The sequence below is a fragment of the Gossypium arboreum genome, chromosome 7, assembly GCF_025698485.1.
Source record: "Gossypium arboreum isolate Shixiya-1 chromosome 7, ASM2569848v2, whole genome shotgun sequence".
In the NCBI taxonomy this organism is placed as follows: Eukaryota; Viridiplantae; Streptophyta; class Magnoliopsida; order Malvales; family Malvaceae; genus Gossypium; species Gossypium arboreum.
In genome coordinates, this window is record NC_069076.1 from 71,418,734 (window position 1) to 71,432,157 (window position 13,424).

Below are 13,424 nucleotides of genomic sequence, written 5' to 3' on the forward strand. Positions count from 1 at the left end.
GGAGGTCCACTAGATTCACTTACAAGGCATAATCCAGTGGAGTTCCGAAAGATAGATCGCATATGTGAATCTGTTCCTATCTGTATTTTATGAGTCTATATATGAAAGATATGACAGTCCATTAGGACTATCTTACAAAAGGACAATCTTGCAAGTGAGAGTCGATCAGGACAGTCTTATAAGTGAGAGTCCGTAAAGACTATCTTACAAGTATGAAGCTGCCTACGTGTATTCTATTTCTAAGAGTAGGCCACTATATATGGGCTATCTGCTATTGCGAGACAGATGCAAATTATGACAATTCGCCAAATCTGTTCTTTAAGCTTAGTGTCAAAGTTGGACATGAAATTCTATCTTATGAATGTTCGCGGAACCACTCACATATTGGAATCCATTTCTATATGAAGATCTTTTCTTATAAATCTATATCTACATATATGAATCTGTAAGTCCGTATCCATATATTTATTACCTTCTAAGAAGATGGGAATTCGTAAAAGGGTATATTCTCTAAGATGGTCTATCTTTCAAGTGGAAGCTGCAAAAACTATCTGCCAAGGGAGTGTCTGTAGGATTTAACTATCATACGCTAATTCTTCATAAAATGGTCAGTGAAGGTATTTTGCATTTGTACTAATGGTAAGCCGTTAATACAATGTTAGTTATCTAATAATTAAAAATGGACAAGTGAAAATAATCCACAAGGGGTTCCATAAAGAGTAGCGATGAAAAGGAAGTTCATGACATAGAAGATAACATACCAATCTACGAGAAGTGGTGGTATGTGTGATGAGAAGTCTACGCTAGCAGGATTGATAAATTGTTCCAGTGCAGATAAAGTTAAACATGAAATCTGAATCATGAATTTCAAGCTTGCTAGTGTTACGCTAATACAATGTATGAACCACTCATTAAGTTGATTTGAACTTATGTATGTGTTATTATGTTTTTTAGGTAAAAAGGGAAATTCAAGGATTCAAAGAGGGACCAAGCCAAAATTTGTCGTGCTCAGGCAAGCTTGCTTTTTAGTTGTAATATGCATACAACAGGACGGCCTAAAGGTAAATCCTCAAGGTCATAGTCTAATTTGTACTTAGATATGGTTAGAAGATAAATTTCAAAACTAACTAAATATTCAATATGCCAAAGTTTGTGAAATTTTTGTATCTTAAATTAAAAGTGTATAATTGAAATAAATTTGTGTATATGGCAAAGTCAATTAGCTAATCGTGTTTAAATAATATTTGTATTAAGTGAATATGAATTGCGGAAATATTAAAGAATATGCTAGTTAAATTTGGACATGAAATGTAGCACCCTGTAGTCCGAATCCGGCAATTGGGTCGGGTATGGGGTGTTACATTATGCTTACTCAACAAGACCAAGACTTATCTCAAATGCAACAAATGTTCAGTCCATGTAGATGAATATACTAAGATATCATTAAAAAAAAAAAACAAGAATTGGCCTTCTTAATAGAGGTTTGAATACAACATTCATAAATGCTTGGAAGTTGGAAAGAGCATTGTTGAGGCCAAATGGCATTACCAAGAACTCATAATACCTTTCATGAGTTCTAAAAGCAATCTTGTGGATGTCAAGTTCCCACATCTTGATTTGATGGTGACTAGACCTCAAATCAAAGCTTGGAGAAATAAGAAGCCTTCCCTAATTTATCTAACAATCCTTTAATCACAGGAATAGGAAATCAGTCCTTGACAGTGAGCTGGTTCAATTTCCTATAATTGATGCATAATCTCCAAGAACTATATTTCTTTTTCACCATTACAATTGGTGAAAGGAATTGTTATTGTCTTTAATGATGCCAACCTGTAACATTTCCTTAATCGTTTTCCCCATATCAGTTTTCTACACTGCAAGATATCTATAGGGTTTGACTTTCACCACTTGTTGTTCATCTATCAATGGGATATTGTGGTTTTGTAGTCAAGGGTGAAGTAACCCTTTAGGCTTTTGAAAAAATTCAATGAACTCATCCAAAAGGAGCTGTGAGTCCGGTTGAAAAGAAGAACTTGAAACATTCAAGTCTACTTGAGCTTTAATGGCCATAACTATATAACATGGTCCCACTTCCTTTCCCAAAATGAAAAGACACCTTATTATCTGCTTCTTATACGAAAGATGTAATTGGTTCAAGAGACTTGCAAAAGAGTTATGGTAACTATAAACAAATCCCTTTTGCTTCAAGGAGATCAGATAAACTATAGGATCCTGAAATGTTTATGAACCAAATTAATCCCTCAAACTTTGAGCATAGGAATCCCAATCGAGCAGGTGAAATCCCCATTGCTATTGAGTGCAAAAATGGTGCTAGTCCAATGACTTCCCCTTAAGATGTAACATGATTGTATGAACATTGGCATTGCCAAGTACCTTTTCCCTTTTAAAATACTATTCCATCTTGGTTAACCAATATTGAAAACTAGTCCCATCAAACTTGGGATAATCCAACTTGAAAGGATAAGATCAACCCTCTAAAAATCCATACTATAATGAACCCAAACCCATATCTTCCTAGAAAATAACATGAGTAGTGGTAGGATTTTTAAGAGGAAACCTTGGAGGAGCATCCCCAAGAATGCCTTTGCCTTTATCCTAAGCAACACGAGAGCCAACATCAATGTTTGATTTGCCAATGTACTACTCAAATAGGGTCTTCATCTTATTTTTAAGTTCAATGTGGAAATCATCCTTGAAGCTAGCCAACCGAGCCTCTAGCTTCTTATCTAGATCGGTTTACAGCTTAGAGAGCTCTTGTTGCAATTTTCCCACCTTCTTCTGAGTATGTGTGGTAACCCCATCACCCACCATGAAGAATTAAGAGGCTCTAATACCCTTGAGTTGAAACTTTCTTGATATTTTTTCTCAATAACTTGACCAACAACATGTCAACCCCCAAAGTTTACTACAGTTGTTATAACAACCCTCTTACACCCTTAAAACACGATGTATTACTTAAATTATGCTAATGTCTAAACGCATCGTTTCATTAATGTTATTAAACAAAAATCCAATAATAGAAAATAACTAACTTTTAAATTCTATATCACATAACTTGTTTTTGGAAACCAAATTTATGAAAAGGTTAAAATATGCCATAAGTTTCTATATTTCTTGAACATTTAGAATTTAGTCTTTATATTTTTATTTTAGAAATTTAGTTCATCTATTTTTAGATTTCAAAATTCAAGTCTAACTGTTAAAATCGTTAAACTTTTTTTTTAAATTTATTGTTGTGATATTTTAAAATAAAAGAAAAACAACTCATTTGGTAGGTATGTAATTAAAAAAAATGCCATTGTAATTAACCTGAATTTAACAAAAAAAAATTAAGAATGTTAAAAGTTGGACCTGAAATTTGAAAAGTAGAGAAACTAAATTCCTAAAAATAAAAGTATGGAGACTAAATTCTAAAATTTAGAGGAGTGCAAGGACTTCTAGCATATTTTAGCCTTATAAAAGTATATGAAAACTAAATGTGACTTTAGTTGAAATGGTAGATTTGAGGGAAGGAAGATTATGGAGCCTTGGATTTAAATATTATTATGTGCATATGTTTTTAAATTGTATGTGAAAAGATAAAAATACTCAATTTTATATTTATTGGTTTATAAAAATAGATAAAATAGCCCTTGTTCATTTTTAGTTAGATTTAACTCTAAACCTTTTAAAAAGAATTAAAATTGACTATCAACTTTTCAAAAAAGTTTAATTGTTATTTTTTAATGAAAATATTGACTAAACCATTAAATTTTCAAAATGACAATTCATATAGCAATTCATGAGTATGTCATATTAATTTTTAAAAGGTTTTTATGAACTTTTATATTTTTTTGAATTTTGAAAATTTTTAATTATTTGTTGATGTGACATATAAAGTAAAGTGTTGTGTCAATCTACAGTACACGTGGACTGTTATGCGAGTTATCATGCCAACATCATTAAATAAACTAATATTTTAATCAACATTTATTTTAAAAAGTAATTTAACTATTTTTAAAAGGATAATGACCAAATTTAACTCTAAAAAAAGAATAAAAGCTAAATTGACAAAAAAAAAATATTGAGGACTAAATGTATCATTAATAATATCTTTTCTAAAAGCTAGTATATTATAACTTCAGTTCCACTATTTGGGCCTAAAAGGATGCAAACGTGGAATGGTACTGCTTTAGATGTGCTTATTACATTTAAGATTAGTATATATGAATGTACTTAAACTTGCTAACTTATACCTACATGATAATTAAACCTTTCTTAGGATCTAATTGGTACCTAACTTGGAAACTTTAAGTCAACTTTAGGTACCTAACTAACATCATTAAAATATGATGTTGTGCCATTGACAACCAATAGCATGGTGACATGTGACACCCTCACATTTTGACAGGTGGCAAAAAATAAAATTTAAAATTTATACAAAAAAAAAAAGTATACCTTGTTACATATAGGGAATGAATCTAGGTAAATAGTTGTTTAGGTTTATTCGAATTTCGACAATCATTTGGCCCATTTACTCTAGACATAATTTTTTTAACATACCATTTTTTATATATTATTGTTTTAAAATTTAAATATATAAATCTAAAAAAATAAAATATTGGAAATATTATTTAACATTGGAATGGACCAGGACAATTGGTTGTCAAAATAGATTTGAATTAGGACAACCATATATCCATATTCATTTTCGACATGTTTTTTTTAGTAATTTTATGTTTTTTTTCTAATTTTTCATGAAATATTAGATTTTATATTATTATGAAATTAAAAGGACCAAAAAGGAGAAAGATGGGGAAGGAGATGGAGAAAACGAGAAAATAAAAGATGGGGATGAAAGGAAAGGGAAAGAGGGATGAGAGATAAGAGATGAGAGATGAAGGACAAGCTTTTTAGAATTCGACCGATTAGGTCATCGGTTTATCGATCCAATTGGTCAGACTGATTTGATCAATTTGGATAGTTCAATTAAATAGATCATTAGAAAATTTAGAAAAAGATTAAAATTGGTTCCATCAATCCGTACTAGTTTTCGACTCATCAATCCAAAGTCTTTTCTCGAACCGGTACCCCAACCAATTCTTGATTCAACCGTTTCAATCTGGTTCCAATAACATTGATTAAGGGGCTAATGAGGAGAGAAGTGCCCTAAATCCCAAATTCAAGTATTAAATTGGGCCAAAATAATTTAGGGTAAACTACACCCAATGTCACAAAACTATTAATAAGTTTATTTTTGGTCACTCAACTTCAAAATGTTACTAAATGATCATTGAACTAATTGAAAGTTTTCATTTAAGTCATTATGCTATTAAACACTGTTGTATGACCTTTGTTCTCTCCACTTGAACCAATCGAAAGTTCTTCTTCCCCTTCTCTTCTACATTTCAATTTTTTTTCTTGAAATAGCTTTGAAAGTCATAAATCTGCAAACCAAAATCCAAACAATTTTCTTTGTTATCTTAAATATTGATCGCCAGATTGATTTGGATCTAAGATAAGTTATTCTACTCGTCAATGATATTGATCCACTGTACTGACCGTCGAATTATTGCTTGGAGCTCACTAGTAAGACTTTTTTTTTAGATAAACTACATCGTTGGTCACCCAACTTTTAGGGCACTTTCATTTTGGTCATCCAAAATGAAATCCTTGTGATTTCGTCGCCCAACTTTTAAGGCGCTTTAATTTTAGTCACCTAAGTATTAAATCTCTAACAATAGTTAAATGTACATGTTACATCATGTTTAAAACTTGTATTTTGGTCATTAAACTTCTAAGTTGCTTTCATTTTGGTCACCCAAAAAATATAATTTTCAAGTATTGATTGGGGGTAAAAGCACATTAAGAATTAAAATGAAAAGTGATAGAAACTAAAATAATCAATTAAAAAATCAAATTGTACTTGTATACCCCTTTGTCGGAAGTTTTAATTTTTTCAATATTAAAAATTTAAATTTTAAAACATCAAAAATCAATTAAATAAATTATTTAAAAAATTAATCCCTTAATTGTGTCAATTGATTTGTTACTATAATATTGAATTAATTAAATTAATCTCCTTCTAAAATTTAAAATTTTATTTTATGTTTCAACTCAAATAACTAATACTTAATGATTGTCTACAACGCCCAATTTCTTTTTTCTTTTGTTATTATATGTTCTTGAATATTCCATGCTAAGATAAAAACAAAGAAAAATCATTACAATTAATTAGTTTTATCTTTCATGCTAAACAAACCTCGAATTTTTATCACTTCTTTACCCAAATGAAGAATAAATAGTTAATTTAATTAAGTGTAAGGATTTTTCTTTGCTTTTAGCTTAGCATGGAAGATTTAAGATAATATAGTCAAAAGAATTTTAAATTTTGTAAACAATTATTAAATATGAGTTATTTCAGTTAATTTTGTTAAGAATAATCTAGAAACATATAATAGAATTTTAATCAATTTCAAAATTACAAGAACAAATTGATTGGCATTATGAAAGATAAAAAAATTCAACAATTAATTTAATTGATTTTGATGTTTGAAATTTAAAATTTAATATTTTTAAAAATTAGAATTTTTGGTAACTAGATAAATAAGTATAATTTGACAAATTTTAATGTATTATTTTAGTTTATACCCTTTTTTCCACTTTAGTATTTATTTACCCGATTAATACTTTAAAAAATATTTATCGTGTGACACAAATGGAAGTAACTTAGAAGTTAGGTGATTAAAATGAAAGTATAAACATGATGTGATGTGTATAATCAACCATCGTTAGAAAGTTAAAGCTTGAATGACTAAAATGAAAGTGTCATAAAATTGGATGACTAAATTATAAAAATTTTATTTTGGGGTAAAAGTTAGATGACTAGCTAAGTAGTTTATATTTATTTTCTTACAAAAAATTAACAATCAAACAATTTAAATAAAACTTTCGTAGCTCAAACTTTTCTTTTGAATATGATTGGACTTATAACGAGAGTGATAGAAATTGGTAAATAACTTAAATTAAAAATTTAGAATAATTAATGATTTAAAATAAATAATTAAAATATAAATTTATTAATAATTTATAAAAAATTACCTAAAATAATAATTTCTAAAGTTAGGTATAAATTAAACGAAAAATCAGTAAAAGAGACATGGGATAATATCATCTGCAATGAGATGTAATAATTACAAACCGACCTGATTTCACCCCCAAATTATATTCTGCTTGCCATTGACCAAATTTATTGCCATTTCTATCTTCAACTTTTAAAAGAAAATGAAAAACATTTCATTTTCTCACAATATCCACACAAAGCTAATAAGAAAATGAACCCTTCAATTCAATCTCCTAGGCTTTTGCTCCCCAAAAATAAAATCATTCCCTTTCTCCATTCATTAGTTTGATTTTCCAAACTGAAAAGTCCACCCCCAGGAGCCAATCCCACCCCTCTCTCTGCCCCCAATTCCCACCCAACACTTGGTATTTATGTGGGGTGAGTTATTTCATGGCCAATGTCATTGTCATCGCCATTAATCCCTTGCATATATTTTTGTCCTTTCTCTCAGAGAATCCATTATTAATGCTTTTCCTTCCATCTTCATTGCACTTTCTTTCTCTCTCTTTATTTCTTTTGATTTCTTTCTTTCTATTTCTCTGCAACTCAGAAACCTCAAAAACAGGAACCCCTCATTAACTCTCTTCACTGTTTGTACAATCTTTTTCTTGTTTTATTATCTCCTCTCAATGATAAGTGTTTTCAACATTCAAGTGTTTCTTCAATCAACATAAATACGTGCATACGTACACTGTTTTATATTACCTCCATATTAATTGAAAAGCAGTGCAAGTCAGCTTGAAACTCGCTGATCCTTGTTGCTTGCTTGTATGAGCCCTACTTTTATATTTATTACATAATAATCACTTTCAATTTGCCTAGATAACATCAAACTGCCTTCTTTTAAAACCCATCTCTTTTCACCGTCTTCTTGTACTTCTTTTTATGATTCTACTTTATAGCATTTCATCACTCAGAAACACCCCCACTCAGCCTTCTTTTTCATTCTGAAAATTGGTGTTGTTTTGGCATTCTGAAATCATAAATTAGGGAAAAGGGAATGGGGAGGACGCCATGTTGTGAGAGGAAAGGTTTGAAGAAAGGGCCATGGGGTCCTGAAGAAGATGAGATACTTATAAATTACATCAACAAACATGGCCATGGAAGCTGGCGTTCTCTTCCTAAGCTTGCTGGTGATTTTGACTCCATTTTTGCCTCCTCACTTCACTCCTACAAAACCCCTTTTTCTCATAAATTCTATCTGCTTCTTGTCAATATCTTGTACTATTTTGTATATATATAGTTTGTACACTTTGTTTGAACTTTGAAGCACTTAGGAAGTTTCTATTTTGTCGTGTGAGTCCTCTACAACCCATAAAGGGACTGATTTCGACATTGACAGGTCTTCGTCGTTGCGGCAAGAGTTGCCGGCTTCGGTGGACAAATTATCTTAGGCCTGACATAAAACGCGGCCCCTTCACTCTTGACGAAGAGAAGCTTGTCATCCAGCTTCATGCCATTCTTGGAAACAGGTTTTTTTTTCTTCATTTCTTAGCTTATTAATTTCTTAAAAGAGTTTCATTTATTTCATCTTCGTGGAATCCAGGTGGGCAGCCATTGCTTCTCAATTACCAGGACGAACTGATAATGAGATCAAGAACCTATGGAACACTCACTTGAAGAAACGCCTGCTTTGCATGGGTGTTGACCCACTGACCCACGAGCCGGTCACCTCTGGCGGTCCAACCACCAGACCACGTTCATCTCCTGCCACCCGTCACATGGCTCAATGGGAGAGCGCTAGGCTGGAAGCCGAGGCTCGCCTTTCCAAGGGGTCACTGTTCTTCAATTCACCACCAACGTCGGTGAAACCTGACCCTGACTTTTTCCTACGCTTATGGAATTCCGAAGTCGGTGAATCGTTTCGGAAATTGAACGGAGAAGCTAAAACCGATTGCAGAAGCCCTATTTCGCAAGCCTCTTCATCCACAAAATGTGGGTCGGTTTCGGGTGTCACCGTTGATGTTGGGCCCATCGCAGCAGGGTCTTCAACCCCTAAAAGCAGTCGGACTGAGGATCCCATCATGTTCGATGCATCTTTTTCATCATGTTCGAACGAGTCCGAAGATTCATCAGACACTGCGCTGCAACTGCTGTTGGATTTCCCCATTAACAATGACATGAGCTTCTTGGAAGATGTTGATACTTACGCTACACCCCTGCAATGTTGACTCAAATATCAATCTCAAGGCATGATTTGTATAAATATTTTTCCACTGAATATTGAACCCAGTTTTAGAGCCTAAGGCAAACTATATGGTAAATTTTATATTGCCTATTAAGGTGATGCCATGATTGAACCTAGTGTTTATGACACATATATAGTATAATATAACTAGTAGTTATAACGTTTGGAACTTCTAATATGGGATTTTGCAGGTTGTTTGCTTATTTTATTAACTGTAATGGAGGAAATGTATGATTCCCTTGTGCCACAGAATTCTGATCATTGAGCCTATGCTATTGACAGCGTTGAGAAAATCAGAAATCGATGGTCTGAATCGGAGTCGGAGTCGGAGTAAAAAGAAAACAAAAACCTCTAATTGAAGCTGTCAAATATCACTCTTTAAAAATACTTCAAAATTATCAATCTATTTATACTCCTATACTTTGATTGAGTTGTAGTATATAAAATTAATTCAGTTAAAGAAATTATGAATATAAAAAAATAAGTAATATTATTATACGAAATTTTAATTTTTTTATATTTTTAAAAGATTAATAAATAATTTGTATATGGAGAGATTTAAAATTTATCATATTTACATCGATAAAATTTTTAACTTCGAATAAAATAAAAATTAGTTCTTTCTTTGAGATGTTTTGTACATTTTAATATTATTATGCAGATTTTTTATCTCCTCAATTGTATGTTTATATTTTTATTTAACCCTTAATTGAGTTAGTGAACGAGACAACCTAAAATTAATTTAATTAAAAAATTATAAAAATATCTTTCAGTATTAAAAATAAACTATATTATTCTAAGGCTCTTTAGTCTTTTTATTTAAAAAAATAATAGATAATTTTAACATGGTGAAATTCAAACCCATGATCGTATGCTAAATTAGAAAATCTTTTAGGGTTAAAATTAAATTGTAATTTTTACGATAAAAAATTTAATTTCATCATTTTAATATAATATCTTTTTATAATTTTTAAATGATTAAATCAAATTTTTATATTTTTAGGAGGCTAAAGCACAATTTTACCTTTACTAATTTAAAATTTTAAAAACTTTAAAAGGGTCATATGAAAAAATTTCATTTTAGGAGGGTCGGCCCTGCTAGCCCCTAATTTTGCCACTACCCATGACTTCTACATCAATAAAACTTTTACTTCTCCTCTCAAACAAAACTTTACCTTGAAACGTTTTGTACACTTTAATTTTATTATGCAAACTTTATTATTTCATCAATTGTATATATTTATAATGTTGTTAATTGAGTTAGTATTACAAGTTAACTCGACATTAACTCAATATTGATGGCAACACCATTATCAACAATTGTATTATGCTTAATATTTTTAATCGATATATTTACATGTTTAAATTTTATTTTACTCATAATTTAATCTAATATTTTCATTTTAATATTGTACATATGACATGTGTTATTATTAATTAGTTTCAAAACATATATTTCATTATTTATTATATGAAACTTTTAACCATACCCTTTTATTCTAAATACATAATTACCACACGCATACTAGTGTAATAGAATTTTAATTTATCATTATTTCCTGAATTTTTAGTCTATTATTATTTCCTTAAATTTTAAAAACATATGGGATCTTTTAAAACTCTTTTATGGAGTACTTTTTTTTTGCTAACAATGATTTTAGATTCATTTTTGGTTTATTCTTCGGCTATGTAACACCCCCAAAATTTTTAATATAATACATGATACTATTCCGAGATTGGGTATAGTGAATTTGCAAGAAAATTTAAAATAAGAGTCAAAAACATAATTTTTATGAAAGAAAAAATTGTATTGAAAATGGAAATCAATAAAAAGCATTTTGGATGTGTAAATGAGGCAAAAAGACCAAATTGAAAATTTAAAAAAGTTAGAAGGCTAAAGTGAATATTTGACCAAAATAAGAAAGTTGAATTGTTGTTGATTAATTGTCATAAGAATAAGTTGGAATATGTATTGGTGTGATGAAAATCACTTTTGGGATAAAACTGGAGAGATTGGAAAGTACATGGACTAAATCGTAAATTTTACATTGAGAAGAGAGAAAAAGTGTAATTTTTACGATCTCAGAATTATTATTAAGAGTTAAATGTCAATTTTGAGATTTGGATTTGATACTTACACATTGTTGTGAAGAAATTGTGCAAAGTGACAAAAAAAAAAGGGCAAAATGATAATTTTATTACATAAGGGGATTTTGGTCAATTCTTAAAAATCAAGTTTTGGAAATATTATTTTGATGAGATATTCGATATTTAGAACTATTTTGGACCATTGGATGTGAATTGTGGTGAGATGAGTTGTGGACCACACATTTAAGATGTGTGTTGACTTTGACTTGTTATAATAATATTTTTTAAAATGGTTTAAAAAGTGGGAAAAGATGAAAAACTCATCCCTATCAATTTGTTGCATGACCACCCCTTATCTCATGGAGTCTCTCTTCTTCTGTTTAATTTTTCTTGCTTTTTCTTGAAATCTCTTTAAAACCCAATACTCAAATCTTGAGTTTTTGTCAAAATCACTAGGAAACTCATCTCCAAAACTCATTTCCACCTTAAATCTCTCCATTTTCAGCAAAGGTTGAGTCTTGAAAGATAAAGTTTAAGCTAGAGAGAGAAAACTTTAATAAAGTAAGAAATGGTGTTTCTCAATCCTCCTAGATTATTATTTGATCTTGATTGCTTTGAGAATTCTTGGAAAGTTTAATTACTAATATATAGTTAAATGTTTGTGTAAGATAAAATTAGGAAGTGTTGGATATTGGTATTTCAAGCTAGGATTGTAACACCCATCATTTGTATCAATGATTGGTACGGGCTAGTGATGCCATATTGAAAAGATACTTACACTTAAAAAACTTCCTTTGGAAAAATTTCATTGTAAACGAATTTAGTTGTAACGCTCCAAAAATTTGAATATCTACTCGTTGAATTCTGTCATAATAAAGTCTTTGTATTTGTGGCTATGTGTTTTGCTAATGTGTTCAAGGTCAGGAGTTTGAGTCGTGTCTTAGAAGTTTTGTTAATTCAATTTTAATTAATCTATGTTATTGAGTCGTTGACTTAAACTTAATTCTGTGTAAACCTATGTTAAGAATGAGCCTGTTGATTTACTAGTTAAGCATTTGTTTACCCTCTGGTCTTGTGTTCGAGTCTTAGTGTATGCGTTAGGTAATATTTTTGCTTAATGTCAAAATTTCGATTGGTGGTTAACTTAAATTAAACATTTACTTCTCTTGCTACTATACATTTCTTTCCTTTTATTCTTTCTTTTTCATTTCTTTCTTTTCTTTTCATTCATCCAATTGTTGCTTGTATTCACACGTTTTGATTGTTGCTGCTGTCGGGTAAGTACGAGTATCTTTAGTGTCAACTAGATTAATTGTGTGAATGTCGTTAATCATAGGACTTTTGTTAAACGGTGGTTCGTTTGTTTTTGTCAGAGTTGTTTACAACTCGGATTGGTTAAATCTTATTTTAAGCAACTGTTTGGTTTCTTTTTAGGTGAGAATATTTGAAGTAATGATCTTCAACAGAATAACTCGAGTAATCGCTGTTGATTTTGTCGGTAAGTCTGAAATTGTTGAAGGTTTTGCGTTGAAACTTTTAACATAGTTTTCTGCACGTTATTGGGTATTGTTGTCAATTAAATTGTTTTATTGTGTTATTGAATGGTTGTTTTAGGCTTCGAGAGTCTTCTATGTTGCTCCTACTTCAAAACTACTTCAGGTGCACAGCAACAACCTAAGTTTTTGTGAATTTTGGACTTCGAAAAATATGGTTGTTGACGTCACACGGCTGTGTGACAGGTTGTGTGGTAGGCCGTGTAACTCGCTGTTTACCCAATACGATCCATACGAGCAAGGGACACGGAAGTGTATCCATGCCATCTGTGATTAGGTTAGTGCAGGGTTCACATGGGCCAAGGATATAGAAGTGTGTCTAAACCGTGTAACCTACTGAATACAAGATAAGGATCATACAGGTTAGTTACACGAGCGTGTGACCAGGCCGTGTGACTCATTGTTTGCTATTTGGGACCACAGGTGTAACACCCCGTACCCGAGACCGTTGCCGGAGTCAGACACGAGGGGT

At 31.0% G+C, this 13,424-nt stretch overlaps 1 protein-coding gene across 1 annotated transcript; it reads left to right on the plus strand.

Moving 5' to 3' along the window:
- Window positions 1-7,773: 7,773 nt before the first annotated feature.
- Window positions 7,774-9,563, plus strand: LOC108484094 (transcription factor MYB17-like). The gene is made up of 3 exons (XM_017787751.2): window positions 7,774-8,256; window positions 8,466-8,595; window positions 8,670-9,563. The coding sequence occupies exons 1-3, from the start codon at window positions 8,124-8,126 to the stop codon at window positions 9,292-9,294; spliced, it is 888 nt and encodes a 295-aa protein (XP_017643240.1). The 5' UTR covers window positions 7,774-8,123; the 3' UTR covers window positions 9,295-9,563.
- Window positions 9,564-13,424: the final 3,861 nt, after the last annotated feature.

Coding starts and splice junctions, on each gene's coding strand:
- LOC108484094 (XM_017787751.2), top strand. CDS start 8,124: ATGGGGAGGACGCCATGTTGTGAGAGGAAAGGTTTGAAGAAAGGGCCA. Junction 8,257..8,465: donor TTCTCTTCCTAAGCTTGCTG/GTGATTTTGACT, acceptor CGACATTGACAG/GTCTTCGTCGTTGCGGCAAG. Junction 8,596..8,669: donor CATGCCATTCTTGGAAACAG/GTTTTTTTTTCT, acceptor CGTGGAATCCAG/GTGGGCAGCCATTGCTTCTC.